This window comes from Ochotona curzoniae, unplaced genomic scaffold (assembly GCF_017591425.1).
Source record: "Ochotona curzoniae isolate NIBS_2020 unplaced genomic scaffold, NIBS_Ocur_1.0 patch181, whole genome shotgun sequence".
NCBI lineage: Eukaryota > Metazoa > Chordata > Mammalia > Lagomorpha > Ochotonidae > Ochotona > Ochotona curzoniae.
Window position 1 is genome coordinate 589 of NW_024466730.1, and position 26,846 is coordinate 27,434.

Consider the following 26,846-nt stretch of genomic DNA (forward strand, 5'->3'; position numbering starts at 1 on the left):
TGCCTCGACTGCTATGCCGGATGGCCACCCACTGCCACGTCTAGGCAGTAACTGCATGTGAAGTGTGAACACCCAGGGGCTTGCGTGGCACACAGCGTGATGTATATGAACCCCGGTTCAAGGCCTGACTGCCTCACTTCTGGAAGACAATGGGAAGATGGTTTACATGCTTAGACCCTTACCAAATAAATAAATCACTAAAAAAGGTGGGGGAGAACCTGGTGAGGTAGCCTAGTGGCTAAAGTCCTTGCCTTGCATGCACTGGGATCCTATCTGGGCATCGGTTCTAATCCAAGCTGTTCTATTTCCCATCCAGCTCCCTGGCTGTGGCCTGGGAAAGCAGTCAAGGACGGCCCAAAGCCTTGGGACCCTGCACTTAAGTGGGACACCCAGAAGAAGCTCTTGGCTCCTGGCTTTGGATCAGCTCAGTTCTGACCATTGTGGCCACTTGGAGAGTGAATCAGCAGATGGAAGATCTTTCTTTCTGTCTCTCTCTCTCTCTGTAAATCTGACTTTCCAATAAATCAATCTTTAAAGAAAAAAGAGTGAAGATCAAGTTTTAACAAATGAAGAACCAATTGGAATAGCAAAAAAAAAAAAAAAAAAAAAAAGTTGCACACATTGGAAACAAAGGTGTGGGAATGTTGAAAGCCAGATGCTGCTGAGCGGGGCATCCTGAGGTGGGAGGCTAAGGCCCAGAGCCCAGGAGCTGAGCATCCTGGGAGAAGCCAGAACCACAGCCCACTGCTGCAGGATTAGAGATTCAAAGAGGTGAGGGGGTTCATCTGCTGAGTCAGCCAGTCCCCAAGGAACACGTGGCAGTGACTGCGGTGGGAGTGGCAGGCCCTGAGTGAGGCCCAAGTCCCTGCCTTAGCCTTGCCTTAGGGCTCAACACACAGACCAACGTTGGTCGAGCTCCTCAGCTGTGAGTTTTCAGTTTCCTGGCTGCTAACCGAGATGGTGCTGGACGACAAGGGTCTAAAATCGCTCTGGAGGGTGGCTGCCAGCGCCTGGAAGAGACAGAAAACACCCAGTGCATAGTGGGATTATCCCAGGTACAACCACAGGGAGTCCTTGTGGGATCAAATGTAAAACTTGTTCTAAAAAATAAAATAAAACAGGAAAGACAAAATTCACAGGAACATCTGTTCACCGTATTTACCATTGCCATGTGGCTCACCCCACCCCTGAGGGTCTTTACTGGACTTCCTCTGTACCCTGCTTTGAGAAGCCTCCCAGGAATTCCCTCCTCCTCCTCCTTCTTCTTCTTTTTTGCACAGGGAACCACTTTTTCTGAAAAACCAAGAAGTGAAATGACAACAAGAACAGGAAGTGAAGGAGGAAAGCAAAAGGAGAAGCAAGGATGGGGACCAGCTGGCTCCGGAGTGCGGGGCGGAGGCCCGTGTGCCCGTCCCTCGGTCGATGTGCTCAGAGACCATGCAGCTGGGCAGTGCCTTCCTCCTCCTCTGCCTCCCAGGTGAGTGCGGCTTGGGAGGTCTTGTCTGCTGAGCTCGGGGACGGAGAGGCTGGAGAGGATATGCAGAGGCTGCAGAAATTTCGAAAATGCCCCGTCTGCCTCTCCCATATCCTCCTCCTCAACGGACAGAGGCAAAAAGTTATCCTTGGGAGATCCGGCCCCATCTCAGCCTTTTCTCCACCGAGAGCATAAAGCCTATGGGACTTCTGTGTGTGGAATGGGATACTGGGCTGGCCAGGGTGAGGAGGACCTGAGTGATACTGGGCGGGCCAGGGTGAGGAGGACCTGAGTGATACTGGGCGGGCCAGGGTGAGGGGACCTGAGTGATACTGGGCGGGCCAGGGTGAGGGGACCTGAGGGATGGGCGGGCCAGGACAAGGTGGGGCCTGAGTGAAGGTGATGTGCATACTTCAGCCCCTGCCCAGGAGGCCTTAGTCCCTTCCCATCTCCTCATTTCCTCTCTATATCCACCTGATAGCCCTGGACCGAGGGAAACCTGCTCCCCAGCCTGCTGAAGACTGGAGGACAACTGTGGGGTTCATAGAATTTGGGGTCTGCAGCTTCATCCTTCTCTCTCTAAGGAATTCTTGCCTATTACTCCTAGATAGCCCTGTTAACTCCATCTTCCAGCTCCAAGCGCCACCGACCCTAACGCATGTTGCCCTAGGGCAGTTAGAGGGTGTATGCATGGGTAAGTGAGGGTGACACCCCAGAAGAGCTGAGGAGGGCAGTGCAGGTCCCTCCTGAACCCCAAATTGTGTCTGTTCATATCACCAAGGAGCTGGGCCTTGCGCAGATGTCTCTCATCCCCAGCTAAACAGTGAGAGATGGCAAAGAAGTGAAAAGCAGGCGGGAAGGCGGGCCACCCAGAGCTCCCCACGACTGATCCGGGAGAGAGGGGTGTGCAGGAGGGTCTGTGAAGGCATGAGGGCGAGGACATTTCAGCAGGCAGTGGGATGGAATTTAAAAAATGAGAAGTTCGTTTTAATGCCTCCCCTCAAAAAATATTCCCAGGCATGTAAATGGTCTTCGCAATTCCATGAAAAATGCGAATTGTGGAAAAACTAGGCATGGATTTCAGGGTGTGTTTTTTTTTTTTAACCATAATCTTCTGTTTATTTTCCTGTGGATTTGTGAGGCACTCTCGTGTCTGTATGTGTGTGTGTGTCTATGTGTGTATGTGTGTATATATGCCTTGTACGCATCGGGATCTCCTATGGGTGCCCGTTTGTGTCCTGGCTGCTCCATCTCCCATCCAGCTCCCTGCTTACATTCCAGGAAAGCAGTAGAGAATGGCCCAAGACCTTGGGATCTTACACCCACATGGGAGACCTGGAAGAAGTTCCTGGCTCCTGGCTTTGGATTGGCTCAACTCCAGCTTTACAGCCACTTGGGGAGTGAACCAGCAAGAGGATCCTTCTCTCTGTATCTCCTTTTCTCAGTAAATCTGATCTACCTTTCCAATAAAAATAAAATAAAGCTTTTAGAAAAAAAGAGAAAGAAAGAAGGAAAAAACCCTCTCTCTGCTCACTGGTTCACTCCCCAAATGGTCAGGATGGCTAGAGCTGAGCCAGAAGCTTCTTTCAGGTCCCTCTTGGGCGCAGGGTTCCAAGCACTTGGGGCTGTCTTTCCCAGGCCACAAGCAGGAGGACAGATAGATAGTAGAGCAGCCAGGATACAAATTGGTGCCCATGTGGAATCCTGGCACTTGGGGGGGGGGGGAAGATCAACCAATTGAGCCATCATGCTGGGCCCAGAAAGAATAGTTTTTCTGGGTCTACCTGGAAGTAGCTGGAGATTTCTCCTGCTCCCAGAACCAGCAGGCAAGTCAGCCATTGACGCAGGCCTGGGTTTGTGCAGGGAGGGAGTGCTTCCGGTGTGGGGTAGCCAGGAACATGTGAGCCAAGGTCACTGCTCCCCGTTCCCCTGTCAGTGGCACAGGCGTTGGATCCCGTGCCACCCTGGCTAAGTCTGTGTCTCTTGCGTTTTTCAGGCTGTCTCACCCTGGGCACCCCCAAGGTTTTAGAGGGCACGGTGGGGAGCACGCTGATGATAACATGCAGGTACAAGGTAGGAGAGGAAGGCCCCAGGAAGTTCTGGTGCCGAGGGGCCAACTGGATGGACTGTGTCCGGGTCATTGAGACAGCGCAGCCAGCGAAGGAGGAGGCGAGGCGTGGCCGAGTGACCCTCCAGGACAGGCCGTGGGGGCACCATTTCATCGTCAGCATGACGAGCCTGGAGACGGGAGACGCGGACACTTACTGGTGTGGAGTGGACTTGCCCAAGCATATCCCCCAGGCCCCAGTGATGGTGGCTGTTCTCCCAGGTAATCTCTCCTCTCCTCCCTTTGCCTGGAACGGGAACAGGTTCCCAGCCCCCTTGCTGAGGGCGGATCCAGCTTTGTCTCCTGGACTGGCTGCCATGAATGGGGCAAGGAGCACACCTGGGTGTGCATAGAGGTGTAACCTGCGGGAAAGTGAAGGCGGGGGGATCTGTGACATCTCCAGTCTTGACCCTGCTTGTGTGAGCTAGCAGAGGGGACAGCTGTTGCATTCCTCAAGATGGGGGTGAGGAGGAGAGGAAGGCTCTGGGGTCCTGGAGCTCAGGGTTGCTCACTTCTGGGTAGGAGCTGAACGGCGTAACACAGGAGGTACATGGGATCCAAGGTGGGGACCAGATAGCCTGTCCAGGGACTGCTCCAGGTCCAGACCCAGAGGAGGGCCCTCTGTGAATGGATAGTTGGTGTTGAAAGGGTGTAATTCATCCTGGCTTCCCTGGGGTGCCCCAGTCCTCGCCTCCCGACCCTTCATAGCCCTGGCTTAGCATATAAACCACACCTGTTACTTTCTCACTTTGGCCCACTGGGACATGGACTGGTTCATACCAGCAGTTTTTGTTTTTCCATACTTGATCTCGTGTAGGGAGTTGAGGGGAGGGGGGATGCTGGGCCTGCCCCTGGGGAGTTCCTGGGGCTCCCACCATCCCTGCAGAATGTGCCAGAACCTCTTGGGGGCTTTTCTGGAGGGCTAGCATTTTCTTCTCCCAGCAGCTCCTGCTAAGGGACACTGCTGCCCACCTGATAACTTGGGAACTGCTGAGAGCAGCAGTGCCATGACCCCTGCTCACTGGCCTGTGCACTGTCCAGGGACCCATCTCTATCTGCCCCCACTTCCCTCCTGGGGTCCCTTGGGAAGTACGGTGGTGGCTTTGTGAGAACTGCAGATTCTGAGCAGGGTGGAGACTAACCTGTTCCCTGACCCACAGGCCCCACAACAACAGCAACGAGGACCCTGGAAACCATGGGCTCCAGTATGCCCGCCAGTCCCATGTCCAACCCTGGACATCCCACTTGGTAAGATAAACGGAGTTCTTACCACAGTTCCTAATGCATCCTGGAAGTCCACAGGAGTCAATCCTGAGGCCGGGGTCAATCCTGACTCTAGTGTGATGCCCTACTGCTGACTCCAGGTCCTCCCCAGAGCCCTGGGCCCCCCATCCCATCCTCCTTCTCAGCCCTCTGCTCTACTTCCCTCTCAGCTAAGCGTGAGGGGCTCCTGCCCACCATTTGGACTCCTGTCCCAGTTTCCGTGTTTTCCTGGCAGCCTGGGGACCTGGGCAAGCAACCTAAGGCTCAGTTTCCTCACTGACAGGATGAGCGTTGGTCCCATTGTCACGGTTGCCTTATGTCAAAGCTGAGTGGCACATGGCACTCAGGGATCACGTGCGTGGATTCTGCAGTCAGGATTTGGACTGGGCCATAGCAGTGACAACTTGTTTGCACTGCAGGATGACTGGGGCCTTAGCTGGATGTCCCCAGAGCTCTTCATGACACTGTCTGGAGCTCACTCACCTGGCATTGGTGAGGCTGTTGGCTGGAAGGCATGTGGGTGCTTGCAACTTGGCGGCTGGGATCATGGGTGACAGGGAGAGCCAGGTGGAGAGTCTTATTTGTAGGTCTTCCACTGTGTTCTCTCTGCGTAGCTGCAAAGTTGCCAGGTCCAGAGGGAGAGGGACCAGACTTTGCCTCCAGGAACACAGACTGGACAGACCAGATCCATTGCTGGAGGCATTTTCAGAAAGCACAGCCAGTTATAAGTGTGACAACAGCGCCACCTTGCTGCGTTATCATGGGGAACACCCAAGCAAGGCGGTCATCCCTGCTCACCCCGTGGAGACAGCTCATCCTTGTCCCTAGCTGTTGGCCTTTCTCTCTCTGTTCTCCCTTCGAGGGCCACTTAGCAGAGCCATCACAAGGAGCCACCACCAGCTTTCTGCACTCCGGTCCCAAGCTTGGGGCTCAGAGGCAGAGGGTGGTGCATCAGGGACTCCTGGCTGGCCAGTGGCCACTGCCTCTCTCTGACTTTGTTTTCCCTCTCAGGCTGCTCTGGATGTACATCAGCTGCATGTTCCTGGTCTCGCTCAAGGTGACCTTCCTGCTGAGCCTTGGCTGCATCATCACCTGGCTGGCCTGGACTTCAGCCTTTCCCTGAGAAACAATGACTCCCAGCCCCGGGCTGCTCCCAGCGAAGTGACGCTGGCTGTGTCAGCTCTGAGGATCCTGCAGGGACCCACACGCTCAGAAGCTGAGTGGATCTTCAGGATGACTCAGGGCTGTGGAGTCAGATGGCATGCACTCCAACCCCAGGACTGCCACCTGCCAGCCATTGGACCCGGGAGGGGTTACTGGATGGTGCTCCTCAGGTGTTGCTTGGATTTGTATTTAATTGATGCACTACATGGAGGGTTCTGGTCTCTCAGGATGACTCCAATATGTGGCTGTTAGTTGGGGTGCAGGGAAGCAGGGAGCAGGACCAGGCAGGTTGGGATGGGGTTTGGGGAGCAGTGGGGCCGTGCTTCCTAGAAATTCTGATCATCTTAGGAGAGGACGTGGGAAGGCGGTGCCTGTTTCCCAAGCCTTGTTGAGATCACACAGTGCCCAGCAGGTGGCAAGGATGGTGAGAGCACATGGGGAGGGGCAGAATGGAGAACCCCAGCCCCGCCAGGTGAAGGCCTGGTGCAGGCCTCCTGGCAGGCAGCTGCAGGAAGAGCCGGGCTCTCCTTGCTGAGGAGGCACGAAGGGGCCATGATCCATCTTGGCCTGAACCCCACTCTCCAGTTCTCTCTTTGTCCTGCTCTGGGCTCCACACTCAGCCTTTGCTGGGGCTGGGGGAGGGTAGGAGAGGAGGTGGGGAGGGTGCTTTCTCTTTTCTCGCTCAGTCCTCAAGATTTAGGTACAGACAACACCACTCATCCACTTTTCTTTTCTTTCAAAGATTTAGTTTTATTTGTTTGAAAGGGAGAGAGAGAGAAAGAGCAAGTGCTGGACCAAGCTGAAGCCAGGAGCTTCATCTGGGTCTCCCACGTGGGTGCAGGGCCCCAGGCATTTGAACCATGTCTTCTGCTGCTTTTCCAGGCATATTAGCAGGGAGCTGGATTTAAAGTGGAGCAACTGAGACTTGACTCAGTACCCATATGAGATGCTGGCACCACAGGCAGAGGTTTGACCTACATGCCACAATGCCAACCCAACTCTTCTTGACTGTCCACCCACCCTGGGCTGGTGTGACCTCTGGAGGAATCACTCCTGATTTGCCTAGCTCCATCCAAGCTGCTACTAGAAATGTGGACCAGGTGGGCCCTGTGAGATAGCCTACCAGCTAAATCCTCACTTTGCATGCTCCAGGATTCCATATGGACACCGGTTCATGTCCCGGCTATTCCACTTCCCATCCAGCTCCCTGATTGTGGCCTGGGAAAGCAGTCAGGGACATGGTAGAAGGGACAGTCTGCAGGGGCGTACATGGTGGTGCTGGGTGATGGGGCAAGGACACAAGTCTGGCTCCCGCCGCCGTTGAATTCCCAAACGCTGTCTCCTCTGCGACCTTCGCAGCGCACTTCAGTAAGACCGTCCTGGCCGTCTGTATTTGGCTGTACAACCGTCTGACTTCCCCAAGCAACGAGCAAGCACAGCCTCCTCAGGAACGGACACACTGCGTGTCTGTGAGACCAGCCGGGCCTTCCTGCATTCCCTTCAGCCTGCCTCGCGGGCAAAACTTTATCAAGGTTGAAAATGCTCACAAAAAATATTCTAACCTCTAACCTCCCCACTTACCTGAATTCCCGCATCCCTCAGAACAGGCCCGAATCTTAAAAGTCAGTCTATCTATCTATCATCTGTCTATCATCTGTCCATCTATCTATGTGTAACCGGGCCTCTGCAATGTGCTTCTGTCCACACGTTGGTAGCTGGTGGCCTCTTTTAATTGAACTCAAATAGATTCAATTTGGCTGTGAGTCTGCTCCCCATCTTGTTTTTGTTCTGCGACACTTTCCAAACAGTGGGGAATGGAGGGCGTGGGAGGAATGGAGCCTCGTGGTCCCCTCTGAGAACAGCCACCAGTCAGCTGTCACCACGTGACCCAGTGGCACCCTGCGCTACAGCGTTTCCACTGCTTCAAAAGAGAATGCAGAAGGGGAATTTTTTTGTATTAACATGTAAGCCATAAACCCTGTTTAAAAACAGTACCATGAGCCAAACACACCTGTTCCAGTCCTGAGTGTTATTATTGGCCACCTCTACCTGAAGACCGGAGATCTGAGCTGGTGGCTCTGCCTGGGGCCATATGGTGTCCCCAGCAGGCAGGGGCTTTGGCCCTCAAAGGTGCACAGATGGACCTGCAGGGACAAGGTATGGGCCAGCGCCCACCCAGAGCTTCAGGGCAGAGCCAGTCCTGCTGTCTGCCTTGTGATTGGGTCCACAGATGGCGTCCCCCTTGTGCACCTTGCTGTTCTTAGAGGAGAAATGGAGACCCCCACTTGAGAGTCTGTCATGCGGCTGATAACCACTACTGAAAATTCCCCTGACTCCCCTTCCATTAAAGGTTGGGGTTCGCATCCCCTTCTCTGCAGCCTGGGTGGGCTATAACTGCTTCTGCCAGGAGAGACCAGAGCAGAGTTAGTCTCCAAGGGGGCATGCTGAAGCAGCTCCAGGCTTCCCACTCTGGGCTCTCCACACTTCAGTGTCCCCACATCATGCCATCCCTACCCCAAATCCCCTCTGAGAGTCAAGAGTGAGTGTTCCCTGGATACCCATACATCTGTCCTGGACTTTCTTCCACTTCTACTGCTTCAACAAGCTTTGGACAAGCTGGCTGGGTAGACCTCATGGCAAGAGGCTGGACAGCTGGGGCACAAGATGCTCCATCACCACTTTGGTCTCAACTCCAGTGGTGAGCCACTGGGTCCATGGTGGCCCTGCCCTGGGCTTGGGCAAGGAGACCCGCAGGAGGGTCTCCTTGGGTCTAGGTACACTCAGAAATACCAGTGGGGATGTCTTAGTGGAGTGCTCAGGCCGCCATGATCTGGAGTACTGTCAAGAAATGGGAACTTCCACTCGCTTACTGATTCGTGCACAGTGAGACATTCGTTCAGACACATTCTGTCGTTTCTTGTTCCCCAAATGGAAGAGGACCCTAATGGGTCTCGTGCAAAGCCATAGACACTAGAGTTCCCACCCTCAGACAGATCAGGAAAGCAGGGGAGGATGGAGGCAGAGTGAGGGTGGCAGTGCCTGGAGGGAGTTGGGGCAACTTCTCCTGCAGCCAGGCTGGAGTGAGCTGTGTGTGCCTTTCTTCAGGGTAGAGCCCACGGTCCATGGCTGGAGCTCTTCCACCTGCTCATGGGGTCCCCTGTTAGCTGTGGCAGAGCCCTGCCCCTCAGTCCTCCCTCCTGCTCTGAGGTGCACATCCGAGTGTGAACCTACCCTGGTCAGGATCTTCTCTCTTGGTTATAAATACAGAAGATTTCACCCAATATGCAACTCACGCCCTGACCATCTACTCCAAAGGCAACACCCTTCTGTCCTAATATGTCAAACTGAGAAGTGGCTGCTCACAGAGCAGGAAGTGCATGGCAGAGGCCCCAAGGAGAGATCAGGCCCAGGCATTCACCCAGAGCTTGTCTCCTGGAAGGATCGGGTGCTGGTCACCGAGGACGGGGGTCAGGACCATGTGGCTGCCTCCCACTCTGCTCCTGCTCTTCCTCCCAGGTGAGTGCTCCCCTCACACCTGGAGGAACTAGGGTACCAGGGCTCGGGGTGGAAGTCAGAGTCTGTGTTTGGGACGTTAATTGTGGGACCTCAAATAACTATGCGAGTCACCCATTGCCTGATCAAACACTCTGGCACAGGAGACACAATGTTTGCTGACAGGAAGTGCCACCTGCACAAAGTGTTCCCGGGGAGTTGGGTTCAGGGGGTGGGAGGCCAGCGTGCTCCTGGGGTCTTCACCTTGGAGTCATGAAAGGTCAGAGGAGTCTCTGCTTCTCGTGGTTCTGCAGGAAGATGTCTGAGGTCAAGCTGCCCAGGATTCAGGGTCCAGAGGGATCCACCTTTGCACCATGGCCTCACGTGACCTCTTTGCTGGGAGTCGGGAGGTTGGGAGATGGATAGAGGGGGTTACAGCGTGTCTCTCATAAGACAATCCCTGTCCCTACCCTACGAGTCCCATCCTCATGACATCATGTCAACCATGTCCAACAATATCATGCTGGGTGGGGATCCAATTCTGGTTTTGGGGTCACAATGACATTGCACATGGAGGCCAAGCTGATGAAGACGTGAACAGGATGGGTACACCTGCTTTCGGTTTAACAAGATCACCTGGCTACTCCGCCTGAGGGCCACTTCTGCATCAGAGAGGAAAATCCAGGCTCAGTATTTCCACTCCCTGCATTCAAGTTTAAGTGTGGAAGCAGTGGTGGCAGACTCAGCAGGTGGAGAAGAAGGCATCTTCCTCAGGCAGCACAAGACGGGCAGGCAAGCCCCTCCATGCCCCCGACACGGGGAGATGGACAGAGGGGGTCTGCGGGGATTTCCCTCAAACCTGCAGCAGCTTCTGATAGGCCCCCATCGAAACCTGCAGCTGAGATCACGGTCAAGTCCCCGGAAAATGTGGATGCACGCTGGTATCTGCTTGGGATGCTGACCTTTTGTGTCCTGCTTGGACATTTTGTCCAGAATGCCACCCTCTGCTTGGCCCCTTCTTTTGGGGAAGTTACTCTGATTTACTGGGCTGGTCCTCTTCCTTCTCTCAGAATCAAAAAAAACATCTGCAGTCTCTTCCAAAGACCACGGGCAGAATCACCCCTGACTGAGGCTCATGGCTTAAACACGGTGCCTGCATGTCCCCGACAAGGTTAGACCCGTCTGCTTCCAGGGGTGTCGGCGTGTCAGGTGGATCCACCTGCAGTCAGGTTAGATGGCTTTCTTCTTTAGTTAATGAGGACAAGGACCAAGAAGTGAGGAAGAGGAGGCCAGGCAGCCAGAGGAGACACCGCCAGAGCCTGACCCCACTGAGCACAGCCCACGTGTTGCCCCAGGAAGTGGATGGGATGCTGACCGTCAGAGACAGAGCATTCCCCTGTGCTGTGGTCCCCCAGAACCTCAATGCAAGAGCTGCCCTTGGCCAAGCACATGAGCTCTAACTCCGTGTAAGGGGCAAGGGGGCCAGGTGGCACAGCTGTGGTTTAGAGGGTACTGGGTGCCACCATGTACCAGAGGACAGCATCAAGGGGAAGGTGGCATGGGGCCCATGGCAGGGAATTTGGACACCACCCCAAGGGATCCCAGTCAGGTGTGTAAGGCCGTCAGCAGTGAAGGTGAAGGGAGTCTGGGTGTCCCCTGACCAGAGTTTAAATCCAGCAACAAGACTGGCAGCAGTGTGCATTACACTAGTGTGTAACTGGCTCAGGACAGGCAGTGAGAGAGTGAAGCAGCAGAGGGCACTGTGCCAGGCAGGAAAGGAGAATCTACAATAGTGGCTGTGATCCGAGGACAACCTCAGTCTAAAGCCACAGCTCCACCACCATGGTAAAAACGGCTCCACACGGCACTCTCAGCCCTGCCTGGACATCAGATGTGGGCATAAGCCACATGGCTGTGCTGGGGAAGGGTGTCCACAGCCCACCAGGGCGGGCTGGTCCTCTTAGCACACATGCTCAGGAAAGTGGTGCTGCTTTGCAAAGTGGGGTATGGACAATCACACTGGACTTCCTGGGCAGCAGAGGGTTGAGGGGTTCAGGAGCACCTAGTCAGCTCTGCTGTCCTCCTAAACTGTTAGCAGTGTCACCGATGACCTCAGCGAGTGCAAGGACAAGGAGCCCACATCCGGGCCTCACCAAATGACCCAGTGTGGGAATGGGTGGGAATGTCTCAGGGTGAGGAAGTTGGGCTTTGCGTAAAGAAATTTGGTGTGCTTAGGGCTTCTCATTAATTTCCCAGCCTCTGCTGGGGACACAGTCTTGGGCCCTGTGCTGGTCGGTGTGCACGGCCGTGGGCACTCTTTCTTGCTCCCTGTGGATGGCTGGTGTGGGCTGACCCTCTGGGGTCTCATTCTGGCTCCCTGTGATGGCTAGTGTGGGTTCACCCACTGGGGTCTCTATCTGGCTCCCTGTGATGGTTAGTGTGGGCTGACCCACGGGGGTCACCATCTGGTTCATGTGATGGTTAGTGTGGTTTGAATCCTTGCACAAGCAGCTTTTTACTTCCTGGCTGCCCTTCCTTTCTGATTGCTTCCTGCTTCTCACATGTAACTGGCCAGTGTCATGTTTATGTTCATGTTTTCGTTCTGTGTCTCTCATTTCTCGTTCCTCTGATCACTTCCTCTTACCTCCCTGGGATTGCCACTTGCTATCTTCTCTAAGACACTGTGCTAACCGCCTGCCTTTCAGACAGTAACTGAGCAAGTCGAAGGTGAAGAAAGCATTTCTGTCTGCTTCTGGAAGCAGAGGTGTCACGCACGTGCTGCCGCACAGTTCCCTCCTCCGAGAGTGCAGTGGCCGTTAGTGTACTAACGAAGCTGAGCAGCAATCTCCCGTCTCACTCCATGATGTGGTCATCTCCTCAAAAAGAATTCCAGACCCAGCAGTGGGCCCTCTCCTCCCCTGACACCAGCCCGTGGCATCCCCTTCCACTGTCTCATCTCTTTGGAGTGCCCTGTTCTGGAAATGTCGCGTGAATGCACTTGACTCCTGCCACATGTGCCCTCTTCCCAGTCTGGGATCCTCCACTCAGCATGACATTTTCAAGGTCTGTTAATGTCACAGCCTGAGCCAGCACCTCATTCATGGTTATGCTGTGCACTATTCCACTGCCAACAGACCACCTGCTGTGTATCTGGCCGTCTGTTGAGCTGCTGCTGCCGATTTTGGAGATTGTCAACAATCTCTCCATCTCATTGCACACCTGTCTGCAGTAGCACAAGTTTTCCATTCTTTTGGTGTGTGCCTAGGAGTAGAATGGCCAGGTGCTGTGGTTTGGATATATTCTGGTTGTAAACTGCCACTCCCTCATCCCGCACCATCCTGCCTTACAGGGTGTTGGAAGCTCGGCCCCCAGGGTGGCAGTGCTGAGGTGGTGGAGCCTTTAAGCACTTTCTGGTGCTCAGGGAGGTGGTGAGGTTGTGGGCAGCACTGTTGGGCTGCATTGATGCCATTCTGAGCCTGCTGAGGTGGCTCCTGTGAGGGCAGCTCCCATCCAGAGAGCAGCCCACTCCTTCCTCGCTCTGGCCACCTGCTCTGCCAGACACCCTGCCCACTGACATACCACCCTGCTGCCTACCAGCAGACACCTCTGCCAGCTGAGGTGCTATCAGAAGGCCTCCCCAGAGCCAGGCATATGCTGGACCCTGACCTTCAATAGCAGAGCTGTCATAAACTCTCCTCGATGGAGCGCCGAGGCTCGTGCACACTGCTAGAGCAACGGGCAGTTCTGAGACTGTGTGACGCACTCACTGTGTATTTGCATTTCTGGGGAAATGGGCAAATATTTTCTGAGAAGTAACTTTGAATACAGCTCTGGCTGTGTCACTTGAGTTCTGTTGGGTAATGCTGCCTTTGTGTTAAAGTGTGTTGCATCTTGATGCATTTTTAACCTGGTCTGTAAGCAGATCCATTTTTGTGATAATTTTATTCTTGATCAAGTTTTTGTTTCCTTCCTCAGTGTTTGTAAAGAGTTGTTTATTTGAAAGAGTGACAGAGAGAGATGGAGGGTCAGAGCGAAATCTTCTCCCCACCTGCTCACTTCCCAAACGGTCAGGCTGAAGCCAGGAGCCTGGTGGCAGTGTCCAAGGCTCAAGGACCAAGGACCATCATTTGCTGCCTTTCCAGGTGCATCAGCAAGGAGCCCGATCAGAAACAGAGCAGCCAGGATCCAAACCTGCATTGCAAGTGCTGGCTTAGCCTACTGTACCACAACAACATATCCTGATATTTATTTTCCATGTATTATTTTTAATGAGTGTTTTATTTGAAAGGCAGAGCGACACAGACTAAAGAAGTGACATAGAAAAATCTTCTGTCTGCTGGGTAACTTGCCAAATGACCACAACTTCCAGAGCTGGGCTAACCCAAAGTGAGAATTGAGGGGTCAAGAACTTCCTTCAGGCATCCCATGTGGATGAGGGGCCCAAGCTCTTGGGCCATCCTCGGCTGCTTTCCCCAGACCTATATTAGCAGGTAACATTGAAGGTGGAGTAGTCAGGACTTGAACCAGCACCCATGTGAAATGCTGGTATTGTAAGCAGCAGCTTAAGGCGCTGTGCACAGCACCACCCCCACATCATTTTCACATCTATATTTAAGCCTGGTCATATCTCTTTTTTTTTTATTTTTATTATTTTTTATTGGAAAGGCGGATATACAGAGAGGAGAGACTGAGAGGAAGATCTTCCGTCCGATGATTCACTCCCCAAGTGAGCGCAACGGGCCGATACTATGCCGATCCGAAGCCAGGAGCCTCTTCCGGGTCTCCCACGCGGGTGCAGGGTCCCAAAGCTTTGGGCCATCCTCAACTGCTTTCCCAGGCCACAGGCAGGGAGCTGGATGGGAAGTGGAGCTGCCGGGATTAGAACCGGCGCCCATATGGGATCCCGGGAGTGCAAGGCGAGGACCTTTAACCACTTGCGCCACCGCGCCGGGCCCTGGTCATATCTCTTTTTATGGTTCCTTTTTTTCTTAACGATCTCCCTTAATGTTATCTTTCCTTCTTGGTGCAAAGAATTGTTCCCAAACTCAAACACTCATCTTTCTTCTCAGGGGTGTGGGTAGCTTTGTTGTTTTTCTGCAGTCCTCATGGAAATCAGACTCGGCTTGTGGCCCAGTGACTGCCTCAGCTGGTAATGTAGACCTGTTGAAATGGAGAGGGTCGGGGCCTCTGGCTTGGGAGGGCCCTGAAGCAGCCTCAAGATTTCATCCAAGCAGGGTTCATGAAAACAACGATGACGAGTTGGTAGCCAAACGCAGCATATCAAGACGCAGAGGTGGACACTTTCATTAACACACTCACAGGAAGGCAGGGACTGCCTAACTTGACAATTTCCAGACTTGTAAGGGTTCCAGGACAGATCAAAACCAAGGCCACCTGTAGAACTCAATCTTTCAACATGAACTTGAGAGTCTCTTGGCAAATAGAAGCCTGCATCTCCCCTCACTGTGGTGGGCCCTGAGCACTGTGAGTGTGCAGTTGTGTTTTTAGGGAATCTCCTGGTGGCTGGGACATAGGGAACCACAGAAGGGCTGGTCTTGGAAAAGTGCACTTCTGCCATTCTGATTGTCCTTCTCCACGGGCATTAGGGACCCAGTCACTGTGTAATGGGTGGAGGTGACAGGCGCATGGATCTGTGTTTTGCAGGCAGCTCTGGTGCCAGGGAGCCTATCTCAGGTCCAGAAACAGAGAGAGGCCCAGAGCGGGGCAACCTGTCTGTGCGGTGTCGTTATGGCCAAGGATGGGAGACGTACAAGAAGTACTGGTGTCGGGGAGCTGCGTGGAGTCACTGCGAGATCCTCCTCATTACCACTGCGTCAGAGCAAGAGGTACGGCAGGGCCGTGTGACCATCAGGGATCATCACAGAAGTCGCACGTTCACTGTGACCATGGAGCAGCTCCGTGAAGATGACGCTGACATTTACTGGTGTGGGATGGAGAGAGTGGGAGCTGACCCTGGTGTGCAAGTTAAAGTGATCGTTGACCCAGGTAAGGGGCAGGTATGTCATGGGCCTGCTGTTCCCTGGTCCTCAAAGCCCTGCTTGAGTGGTCTGCTAGAGTGGGGCTCTGTCCTGGGGCTATCTGAGCTGCCTTGTCCAAAGCCCTCCCCATGCCTCCTGTCCCGTCAGGGCCTGCTCCTCCTCCTGCTTCTGAGGCCCTAGAGCCTCCTGCAGGCTAGGGACATGGGTGGGGCCAGGCTAAGCCACTGCGCTCAGCTGCCCTCCACCTTGGGCAGCTCACATTTCCCCAGCTCAGAGCTGGGTGCAGGGTTAGGTGTGGGGTTGCAATGCCAAGAGCAGTAGGTGACCGTGTCCAATGTACCAAGCACCCACTACTGTGCTGACCACGTCACCCACCACCGTCACCTCCACCACGAACACATCTGTAGTGCCAAACACAGTGTCAACGCCTCTTTCAAGCACCTGGAGAGAGACCTACAGCTCCTCGACCGTGTCCCGCCACTCGGGGGAAGGCAGGTAAGCCAGCTGGGGACCCCTCCAGTGAGGGTGCCCTCTGCAGTGTCAGGTGGGGACTCCTCCAGTGAGGGTGCCCTCTGCAGTGTCAGGCCCCAGCCAGCATTTGCTCCCAGACTCCGATCCTTATAGAGGGTGGGGCTGCCTAGGGTTGCCTGCTGCCTCGGGCCTTCATGCTAGAGCTTGGTGAAATGATGGTTTTGCTGGTAGGTTTGTTCATTCATCCCACTATGTTCAGCTCTTCATTTACTTATTTTATTAAAAATTTTTGTAAAGATGATTTTTTTTTTCCTGGAAAGGCAAAGTTATAGAGAGAAGAGAGAGAGAAATCTCTTCCACCCACTGATTCACTCCTCAAGTGCTACAATGACGAGAATAGTCAATCTGAAGCCAGGAGCCAGGAGCTTTTTCTGGCGTTCCCATGTTGGTACAAGGTCCCAAGGCTCTGAGCATCCTCTGCTTGTGCATAAGTAGGGAGCTGAATTGAGAGTGCAGCAGCTAGGACTCCATCTAGTGCCCATATGGGATGTTGGCACTGCACATGAGAGCTTTACCTCATAAGGCATGGTGCCATCTCACTGAGTTAGCTTCTACACAGAGGGTGTATCCTGCACTTTGGGGACATGGCTGTGGAGCGGCCCCTGGAGCTTGGAGCCTAGTGTGGGGGTCTGATGACGGGCAGTGAGTGAGATCTCATGACTAGAGTGGGAGCTCCTGGAGGTGCTGCTGTGGGTCCCCCTGTGTGTCACGTGGCCTCCAGTGTGTCTGTGTGGCTCTCTAATCACTGTTTTCTCTTAATGTCGCCTGCACAGAACCTCCCCCTTTTCTGTAAAATAGGTCATGTTCATAGGCTCTGCATGGATGTGACTTGCGTGTGATGGAGAGATCAAAGGGCTTCACACGTGGCCACCATCTCTTTGGGCTCAGGGCGACATTTCCTCTCTCTTAGAAACCTCTGAGAACAGTTTGGAACGAGGGCTCCGAGACTGCAAACTAGAGGGCCTGGGTTGTTGGGTGTATGGCACTGCCTGCCCATGGGCTGCCTGCCTGTGGGAGACGGCATTCAGAAGTGCTGGTTGGACTTGGGGTACACATGTGGTCTCTGTCTGTGTGTTCTTGCTAGTGGCTGCACTTGGGGGGCACATGTGGCCTCCATCTTGGCTTCATGCCAGTTGGTGCACTTGGGGTGCACTGGCTCTTCTGTGTTTTCATGCCATTGGGAGTACTTGGGGTTATGGGTCCTGGTTCCTAGGCCCATGCCTAACCTCAGCATCTGCACCACCCCACCCCATTTGGTAGGAGAATAGAGGCCACGTTCCTATGCTGTGGAGAAGGTCCCTCTGCTACTTCCTTCTCTCCTGACCTGGCCCACACAAACAGCAGAACCCAGAGACCTTCTCTGAAACCCGCAGGTGAGAGGGACCTGGGGATGTGGGGAGGGCAAATTGCTCAGAGTGATGTTTGAGTTGCTGTTGAGAGCTATAACAACGCCTGACAAGATATCCTCCTGGTGGCTGGGGCACAGGGCACTGCAGAAGGGCTGGTCTCAGGGCAGGTGCACTCCTGCCATCCTGTTCTGTCCTACTCCATGGGGAACTCACGTGTGGGAGCCACGCCCACCACCACCTTGCAGGTGGGAGGTGACAGGCGCATGGATCTGTGTTTTGCAGGCAGCTCTAATGCCAGGGAGCCTATCTCAGGTCCAGAAACAGTGAGAGGCCCAGAGCGGGGCAACCTGTCTGTGCAGTGTCATTATGGCCGAGGATGGGAGACATACAAGAAGTACTGGTGTCGGGGAGCTGTGTGGAGTCACTGCAAGATTCTCATCATTACCACCGGGTCAGAGCAGGAGGTACGGCAGGGCCGTGTGTCCATCAGGGATCATCACAGAAGTCGCACGTTCACTGTGACCATGGAGCAGCTCCGTGAAGATGATGCTGGCACTTACTGGTGTGGGATGGAGAGAGTGGGAGCTGACTTTGGCGTGCAAGTTAAAGTGATTGTTGATTCAGGTAAGAACACTTCTCAGGTGCCACATGACCACCAAGCTGATGGTGGAGGTTTCCGACACCATCTTCTCTTCCTTTGTCCCGAGTCTATGTTCACAGGCGGGAATGTGAGTATGTGTGCCGAGACCCAGGGACTGAGAGTGGCTATGCTTTTGGATCAGTAGAGCACCAGGGATACATTTGTCCTCTTGCCCTCATGCTAGGAAATACAAGATTGGAAATTGAGATGCTGAGTGTTTGTGGGACTTGAATGGCAAATGGTTGATCCACAGGAGGGCAGAAAGCTGGGCATCCAGCTTGCCCTTGGGTGGAGACTCTGAGAGAGGGTTCAGGGGGATCCTGGTAGGCTCTTGGATTGGGGGGACATGAGCTGGAATCTGGGGATATGGAGATGGTCACAGGACTTGGTATCAGCATGAGTTGCAAAGAGGGGCACTCCACAGACTCCAGAGGGGGCCCCTAGCCTTGTGCAAGAGTATCCTGGTCAGTTCATGCAGCTGAGAGAACCCCTGGGCCTGTGCAAGTGCCACCCGACCCCTTTATTGGAGCAGGGCCCAGTTCTCCCCAGGAGCAGCACTACACCTGTTCCCATGAGCCAAACTGATGAGACTCGTGCTCCCTGGGGCACAGCATGGAGCAGTCACACACACGGTGCTGCAACTTGTGGAAAGCAAGCCTTGAGGGCTCACACTGTTTCCAAACAGTTTATAAAAGTCTGTGTGTGTATGTAACTGTGTGTATGTGTGTGTGTGTGAGAGAGTGAAAGACAGACAGAGAGAGAGAGAGAGAGAGAGATTTCAAGGACTTTCCTTATAGATAATCAAGTCATCTGCTAGTAAAGTCTTTCTGCCTTTCTTTCCTTCTGCCTTTCTTTCTTTCTCTCTCTTTCTCTTTCTCTCTCTCTCTTTCTTTCTTTCTAAAAGCTTATTCATTAGAAAGACAGAGTTACAGAGAGAGAAACATAGATCACCCATCCACTGGTTCACCACCCAGATGATCACATCTGGGGGCAGGCAGGGCCAAGGCTGGGCAGACAGAAGTCGGAGTCAGGAACTCCATCTGGTCTCCCATGTGGCATGCAGGGACCAAGCATTCAGATCCTCTGCTGCCTTCCCAGGTGCACTAGCAGGGAGCTATATGGGAAATGGAACAGCTGGGACTTGAACCTATGCTCATATGGATGCCAGCATTGCAGGCAGTGGCTTAATCCACTATGCCACATTGCCAGTCCTGAGAGTTTACTTCTTCATCTGGTGCTGGTTGCAATTCCAACATGAAACTGAGCAGGGAGTTGAGGGGTTCCCTGGCTTGCAGTGTGATTGTACCAGGAAAGGAAGTTGTGATGTCTTACCTTCAGAACATTCCAGAGGCTAGCTGAGTGTCTAAGCCCCACTGGGATGAGTAGAGTCTGATGCAGCAGGAATTGGCAAGGCAGGGGAAGCTGGGCCTTGAGATTCCTGACAGGATGTCCTCACCCCGTGCATGCCCCTCCCCCGGGGGGGGTGCGGGTAGGGATGGAGAAGTCACAAAGCTGTTAAGGACTAGGAGGGGCCCATGGTGGGAAGAGCACAGGTGCAGTTACGGGGCTGCCCCTCTCCCCAGCCTGGCCCAACCCTGGGGGCTGGAAAGCCTGGGTCCAGCACAAGAGACTCAGGGACAAGGCAGCCAGCCCAGTGGGATGCACCAGTTTGGAACAGGTGGCAAGGGGCTAGCCTCAGCTAGGTGGTTGAGGGTCAGAAAGAGCTATCACAGTCTGCGGGCAGGGACGCACCCTCTAGTGTGTGTGCCTGGTGATGGCAAGCTGGCACCTTGGTGCTCTTCCTTCCAGATTTCTGACCCAACACACACATGGTTTGGCTTCAGAGCAGAATCAAAATGGGGCTCTGGAGGCTAGCCAGAGCTTCATCTAGCAGGATAGGCTCTGGGGCCACACCCAGAGCCAGCTGCCCACAGAGGCCATGGACCATCACCTGCTTTGTATGTTTCACCCCAGGAATGAAAACCACAACAGATCTGTCTCCCACACCTCCAGTCACGGAGACCTCGGGGGGCCAACACGTGCCTCCTACCAGGTATGTGCAGTTGGCCCCGAACCCCTTGCCCACCAGGCTGGCCCTGAGGCTTTGCCCTTAGGAGGGTTGCTCGAAGGTGCAATTGGAAACGCAGCTGACCCTGAATGCATTTTTGTAGCATAAATCTTCCATGGGACATTCTTCCTCTTGAAAAGACACACATTGTTCATCTGAACTTTCAATTTAACTGGGCAGCCTGGACTTTTGATCGTGAGCATGGCAACGCTCAGGCTGGGACCCTTTAGCCCCTCTGAGGCCTCTTTGTCCATTTGCCTTTGAGGACAAGGCTGCAGGTCAAACCTGAATGGATTGGCAGACTCCTTCCTGCCTGAGCCCAGCCTTCCCCAGTACCCAGGAGGTCTAGAGCCTGCAGTGGGCAGGTGCCAGCTGTGAGCTCAGCTTCCTTGTTCTCCCTGTTTGGCAGAAGGCATATGGTGCCAGTCCAGTGTCACCAGCCTACTACTGGTCAACCAGTATCCACTCACTGGTTTCATTGCATCACAGCTTGCTGTGTGCATCCCCAGAGGCAGACACCCCACTCTCTGGCTCCTTTCCCCTGGATTGGCTGGGCAGAGTGGGTAACTTCCCACTCTACTGCCTCCATCCCATCTGTTCACTTCAGCTTAAGTTCTACAAATGAGTCTAAAGAACTCCACCCTTGCTTGGGGGAGAGATTCCTTTAAATCCTGTCTACACCCCTAATTCTTTTGTGTAAACACATGGCTGTGATTTTTACAGCTGGGAGTCAGCCGGCCGGAGGTCCAGAGAGAGGAGAGCTTGCATCGGGCATGTCTAAGGGTGGGAAGTTTTGGTCCCTGGCCTGCCAGGCAACCTCTCCTACACCTTCCAGGAGCAAGTTCGGTTCAAGTTCTGACTTGTGAGATAGGAGCAGGGAAGGAAGGAGAGAAAGAGGGGATCATGGGAAGCAGATAGAGAATGGCGGGTGTCAGGGGTTGGGGGTCGCTAAGAATTAGTTCATTCACTCCTGAGCACACTGACCCCGAAACCTTCCAAGGTGTGGCAATACCTGAAAGCCAGGTCAGCCCAGGGGTCGGGGAGTCGTGAAGAGAGCCCCCGGGGAAGGAGGCAGCAGAAACCAAGGCTAGAGGCACAGGGGACAGTGACTCCCATGGCCCAGCTGGGATGAAGACCAGGCAGAGGGAGAGGACCATGACCGTCAGGCTAAGCATGTCAGGTGCCAAGGGGACCTGAGGCCTGGCCTGCAGTCCATGGCTGTGCCCTTCCAAGGGGCTGGTCTGATAGGTCCTGAGCTTGCCCTCATGTAGCTACTAGAAGCGAGGGGCTAGACCCAGGGACTGCAGGAAGATCTCTGCCCCAGTAAACTAGCTCATTTGCTGTCATGGTGTCCCTGGCAGGTCTTGGCTCAGCAGTGACCACTCCCTGAACTTGTTCCTGCTCCCGATCTTCCTGAAGCTGCCCCTGCTCCTGGGCACTCTCGGGGCTGTCCTCTGGGTGAGCATGTGGTGGAGAAGCCCTGAGTGGCAGGCAGAGCCTGCCCAGTGGGAACTAGCAGCCGCTGTTCCCGACCAGACTGAAAGACCTTCAATGAAGACAGAATCTTTCCATTAGGAAGTGACCGTGGCCTCGGGAATTCAGGGAGGCACAGCTGAGAATGAGAGACGAGCACAAAGCAGGAGTGAATGAACTCGATATAAAGATGTATGCACGGACAAAACCAGGCACAGGAGACTGGAGACTCCATGTCTGCACGCTGGCTGTTCCCGAAGAGTAGGACTAACCCAAACATGAGAATGATTCAGTTGGATTGCAACCTATCCTCCAGCCTGCCCCGAGAAGACACATGGTGTCCCAGGGGTGAGAGTGATGCCAAGGACCCACACCTGGAGTATTGCACAGTAACACAGCGTGGAGGATGGAGATAGGCTCAAATGGGCTGCCCATCACAGAGGGCGGGTGGTGCCCAGGAAAGGGGTCGGGTGTTCTCAGGCCTCCCAGCAGCACACGGTCATCAGTGCCAGGGTTTGAGAAGGAAATTGGAACACAGTGTGCAGGAGCACAGCCCAGGGCATCTTCTTGTGTGGACTCTGAACTCCCTCTGTGATGGAACGTTTACAGCTTGGTTGCTCATAATTCCTTGGATTATTAGAAAAAAATAGAGTGAAACTAAACGTCGACTTGCAAGATCCGACTGAGGAGAGAAAGGCTTCAAGAAAGCAGCAAGAGGAGCTCAAGCAGAGGATGGGGGTCAAGGTCAAGGCCAAGGTCGGTGGGTGTACAGGGAACCGGAGGTTGGAGAGCAGTGGGGACTGCAAGGACTGCAGGGACTTCCATGGTCATTGTGCCAGGCGTTAATAAAGTACACAAGCTTTATGAGAAAATGCAAGTCCTCCTCGTTCATAGTGGAGAGTCAGTCGATGGTTTAAGTGCGTTCTTAGAAAGAAGGTGGCGTGGGGCTGAAGGCTGAGGCTGGGGCTCTGCTCATGATTATTAGTGTTATCATTATTATTTAAATTTATTTATTTTGTTGGAAAGGCAGATCAGATTGATAGGGAGGCAAGAGCAGAGAGAAAGACTGTCTACTTTGCTGATTCACTCCCCAAATGTCGCCACAGCTAGAGCTGAGATGATCCGAGCAGGGAGCCAGGAGCTTCTTCCAGACCTCCCATGCAGTGCAGGGTCTCAAGAACTTGGGCCATCCTCGACTGCTTTCCCAGACCGCAAGCAGGGAGCTGGATGGGAAGTGGGGCTGCCGGCACATGAACTGGCACGTGCAAGGCAAGGATTTAGCCATTGAGGCATCATGCCAGACTCTGATCATAAAGCAAGTTTCACCATTTGTTGCCTTTTGTTAACTGATGCATGAAAGTTGACCACAGTGATGTTTGGAGAGCTGTGTCCATCATGTGATGTTCCATATATGTCACTCTGGTCACTTTATGGTCAAAACATTTGAACTCCATCCTTCTTACTTGGCGAAAGCTTCCTGCAGCACCTGGTGGCTTTCTAGAACCACCAGGTTTAGGAGCTGAGCCACTGGGCAGCTTTGGACCTGTATGGTTCCTATGGGACTCTCAGCCAGCTGCTGATGTGGGGCCTGCCTCTGCTTACAGTGCCTGGGGCTCAGCAGACACCCCAGCCATGGCTTTGGATTAGGAGGGAGTCACAGGGCAGCTGTGAGATCCAGCCTCCAAATAAGCGCAGCCTCAGTCCTCACCCCCAGAGGAACCCGTGGCCTGGCAGGGAGACTCGGCTGGCAGGGCCCTTGACGGGCTGGGAGCACCCTCTGGGAGGCAGGCAGGTGGCATTGGAGACCCTGCCTCAGCTCTGGTCATGGGGACATGGCTCTTCTCAGCGGGCTCTGGGACAAAGCAGATGTTCCTCCAACGTGTGTAGGCCTCGTCGAAGCGGTCCTGCTTGCAGGGAGGGGCATTATTCAGAAGGCCAAAGGCAGCTGGGAAGGCCACAGGAAGGCGTTGCGGTTCGGCCACAGAGGCTTCAGGAAGGGGTAGATGCTGTAGACAAAACCTGTGATTGAAGGATCAAGATGTGTATTCATTTGCAAGATAGAGTTATAGAGAAAGGGGCGGATGAAAGAGAGAGAGATTTCCCATCTGCTAGTTAACTCACAAGATGGTTACAATGGCCAGAGCTGAGCCAATCCAAAGCCAGGAGCCAGGAGCCTCGAGTCTCATCCAGGTCTTTCACATGGGTGCAGGGTCCCAAGGACTTGGACCATCCTCTGCTGCTTTCCCAGGCACATAAGCAGGAGTCTGTATCAAAGTGGAGATGCTGGGACTCAGTTCCCATGTGGGATGCTAGTGCCACATGTAATGTTTTTACCCAATATACCACAGGGACAGCCCTACAATGTTTCTTTTTTCACACTCCCTGGGCTCTGTGATCTTGAGGCAAGGGTCTCCCTCCAGGTGGCTGACACGGTAAATACTTTACTGGTGAAGTAGATGGTGATGGGTGATGTGTTAAACATAGTAGTGGGTGCTAGGTACATTGGACAGAATCACCAACTGCCCTAGGCACTGTCAATCCAGACCTGAGCTGGGGAACTGTGCCCTGCAAGCTGGGGCAGCTATAAGGAGAGCAGCTTATCTGGTCCCACCCATCTCCCTAGCCTGCAGGAGGCTCTAGGGCCTCAGAAGCAGGAGGAGGAGCAGGCCCTGAAGGGACAGGAGGCATGGGAAGGGCTTTGGACAAGGCAGCTCAGATAGCCCCAGGACAGAGCCCCACTCTAGCTGACCACTCATTTCCTCAACAGGGCCTCAAGGACCAGGAGAGAGCAGGCCCATGACATACCTGCCCCTTACCTGGGTCAACGATCACTTTAACTGACACCCCAGGGTCAGCCCCGACTTTTTCAATCCCACACCAGTAAGTGCCAGCGTCATCCTCACGGAGCTGCTCCATGGTCACAGTGAACGTGCGACTTCTGTGATGATCCCTGATGGTCACACGGCCCTGCCGTACCTCTTGCTCTGACGCAGTGGTAATGAGGAGGGTCTCACAGTGACTCCACTCAGCTCCCCGACACCAGTATTTCTTGTACGTCTCCCATCCTTGGCCATAACGACACCGCACAGACAGGTTGCCCCGCTCTGGGCCTCTCTCTGTTTCTGGACCTGAGATAGGCTCCCTGGCATCAGAGCTGCCTGCAAAACACAGATCCATGCGCCTGTCACCTCCCACCCATACACAGTGACTGGGTCCCTAATGCCCGTGGAGAAGGACAATCAGAATGGCAGAAGTGCACTTTTCCAAGACCAGCCCTTCTGTGGTTCCCTATGTCCCAGCCACCAGGAGATTCCCTAAAAACACAACTGCACACTCACAGTGCTCAGGGCCCACCACAGTGAGGGGAGATGCAGGCTTCTATTTGCCAAGAGACTCTCAAGTTCATGTTGAAAGATTGAGTTCTACAGGTGGCCTTGGTTTTGATCTGTCCTGGAACCCTTACAAGTCTGGAAATTGTCAAGTTAGGCAGTCCCTGCCTTCCTGTGAGTGTGTTAATGAAAGTGTCCACCTCTGTGTCTTGATATGCTGCGTTTGGCTACCAACTCGTCATCGTTGTTTTCATGAACCCTGTTTGGATGAAATCTTGAGGCTGCTTCAGGGCCCTCCCAAGCCAGAGGCCCCGACCCTCTCCATTTCAACAGGTCTACATTACCAGCTGAGGCAGTCACTGGGCCACAAGCCGAGTCTGATTTCCATGAGGACTGCAGAAAAACAACAAAGCTACCCACACCCCTGAGAAGAAAGATGAGTGTTTGAGTTTGGGAACAATTCTTTGCACCAAGAAGGAAAGATAACATTAAGGGAGATCGTTAAGAAAAAAGAATGCAAAAAAACCAGATGTGACCAGCTATAAAAATATGGTTGGATGGTGCTGTGCTATATCGCCTTAAGCTGCTGCTTACAATCCCAGCATTTCACATGGGTGCTGGTTCAAGTCCTGACTACTCCACCTTCAATGTTACCTGCTAATATAGGTCTGGGGAAAGCAGCCGAGGATGGCCCAAGAGCTTGGGCCCCTCACCCACATGGGATGCCTGAAGGAAGTTCTTGACCCCTCAATTCTCACTTTGGGTCAGCCCAGCTCTGGAAGTTGTGGCCATTTGGAAAGTTACCCAGCAGACAGAAGATTTCTCTATGTCACTTCTTTAGTCTGTGTCGCTCTGCCTTTCAAATAAAACACTCATTAAAAATAATACATGGAAAATAAATATCAGGATATGTTGTTGTGGTACAGTAGGCTAAGCCAGCACTTGCAATGCAGGTTTGGATCCTGGCTGCTCTGTTTCTGATCGGGCTCCTTGCTGATGCACCTGGGAAGGCAGCAAATGATGGTCCTTGGTCCTTGAGCCTTGGACATTGCCACCAGGCTCCTGGCTTCAGCCTGACCGTTTGGGAAGTGAGCAGGTGGGGAGAAGATTTCGCTCTGACCCTCCATCTCTCTCTGTCACTCTTTCAAATAAACAACTCTTTACAAACACTGAGGAAGGAAACAAAAACTTGATCAAGAATAAAATTATCACAAAAATGGATCTGCTTACAGACCAGGTTAAAAATGCATCAAGATGCAACACACTTTAACACAAAGGCAGCATTACCCAACAGAACTCAAGTGACACAGCCAGAGCTGTATTCAGAGTTACTTCTCAGAAAATATTTGCCCATTTCCCCAGAAATGCAAATACACAGTGAGTGCGTCACACAGTCTCAGACACTGCCCGTTGCTCTAGCAGTGTGCACGAGCCTCGGCGCTCCATCGAGGAGAGTTTATGACAGCTCTGCTATTGAAGGTCAGGGTCCAGCATGTGCCCCAGCCATGCTGGGGAGGCCTTCTTTTTTTTTTTTTAATTTATTTTTATTGCAAAATCAGATATATAGCGAGGAGGAGAGAGAGAAAGTAAGATCGTCCATCGATGATTCACTCCCCAAGTGACTGCAACGCCCGGTGCTGCACCGATCTGAAGCCGGGAACAGGAACCTCTTCTGGGTCTCCCATGTGGGTGCAGGGTCCCAAAGCTTTGGGCCATCCTCGACTGCTTCTCCAGGCCACAAGCAGGGAGCAGGATGGGAAGTTGATCTGCTGGGACTAGAATTGGTGCCCATATGGGATCGCAATATGTTCAATGGGAGGACTCTAGCCACTAGGCCATGCCACCGGGCCCTGGAGAGGCCTTCTGATAGCACCTCAGCTGGCAGAGGTGTCTGCTGGTAGGGAGCAGGGTGGTATGTCAGTGGGCAGGGTATCTGGCAGAGCAGGTGGCCAGAGCG

At 53.6% G+C, this 26,846-nt stretch overlaps 2 protein-coding genes across 2 annotated transcripts; both read left to right on the top strand.

The window, feature by feature from the left end:
• Positions 1 to 1,422: 1,422 nt before the first annotated feature.
• Positions 1,423 to 4,406, top strand: LOC121166627 (CMRF35-like molecule 7). The gene is made up of 3 exons (XM_040995839.1): positions 1,423 to 1,477; positions 3,471 to 3,803; positions 4,399 to 4,406. Exons 1-3 carry the CDS (start codon positions 1,423 to 1,425, stop codon positions 4,404 to 4,406), a joined length of 396 nt encoding a protein of 131 aa, XP_040851773.1.
• Positions 4,407 to 9,356: 4,950 nt separating this feature from the next.
• On the top strand, positions 9,357 to 21,987 carry LOC121166628 (polymeric immunoglobulin receptor-like). Its single transcript, XM_040995840.1, has 7 exons — positions 9,357 to 9,524; positions 15,165 to 15,506; positions 15,844 to 15,994; positions 17,291 to 17,403; positions 17,662 to 18,003; positions 19,994 to 20,072; positions 21,449 to 21,987. The coding sequence occupies exons 1-7, from the start codon at positions 9,386 to 9,388 to the stop codon at positions 21,660 to 21,662; spliced, it is 1,380 nt and encodes a 459-aa protein (XP_040851774.1). The 5' UTR covers positions 9,357 to 9,385; the 3' UTR covers positions 21,663 to 21,987.
• The last annotated feature ends 4,859 nt before the right edge of the window (positions 21,988 to 26,846 follow it).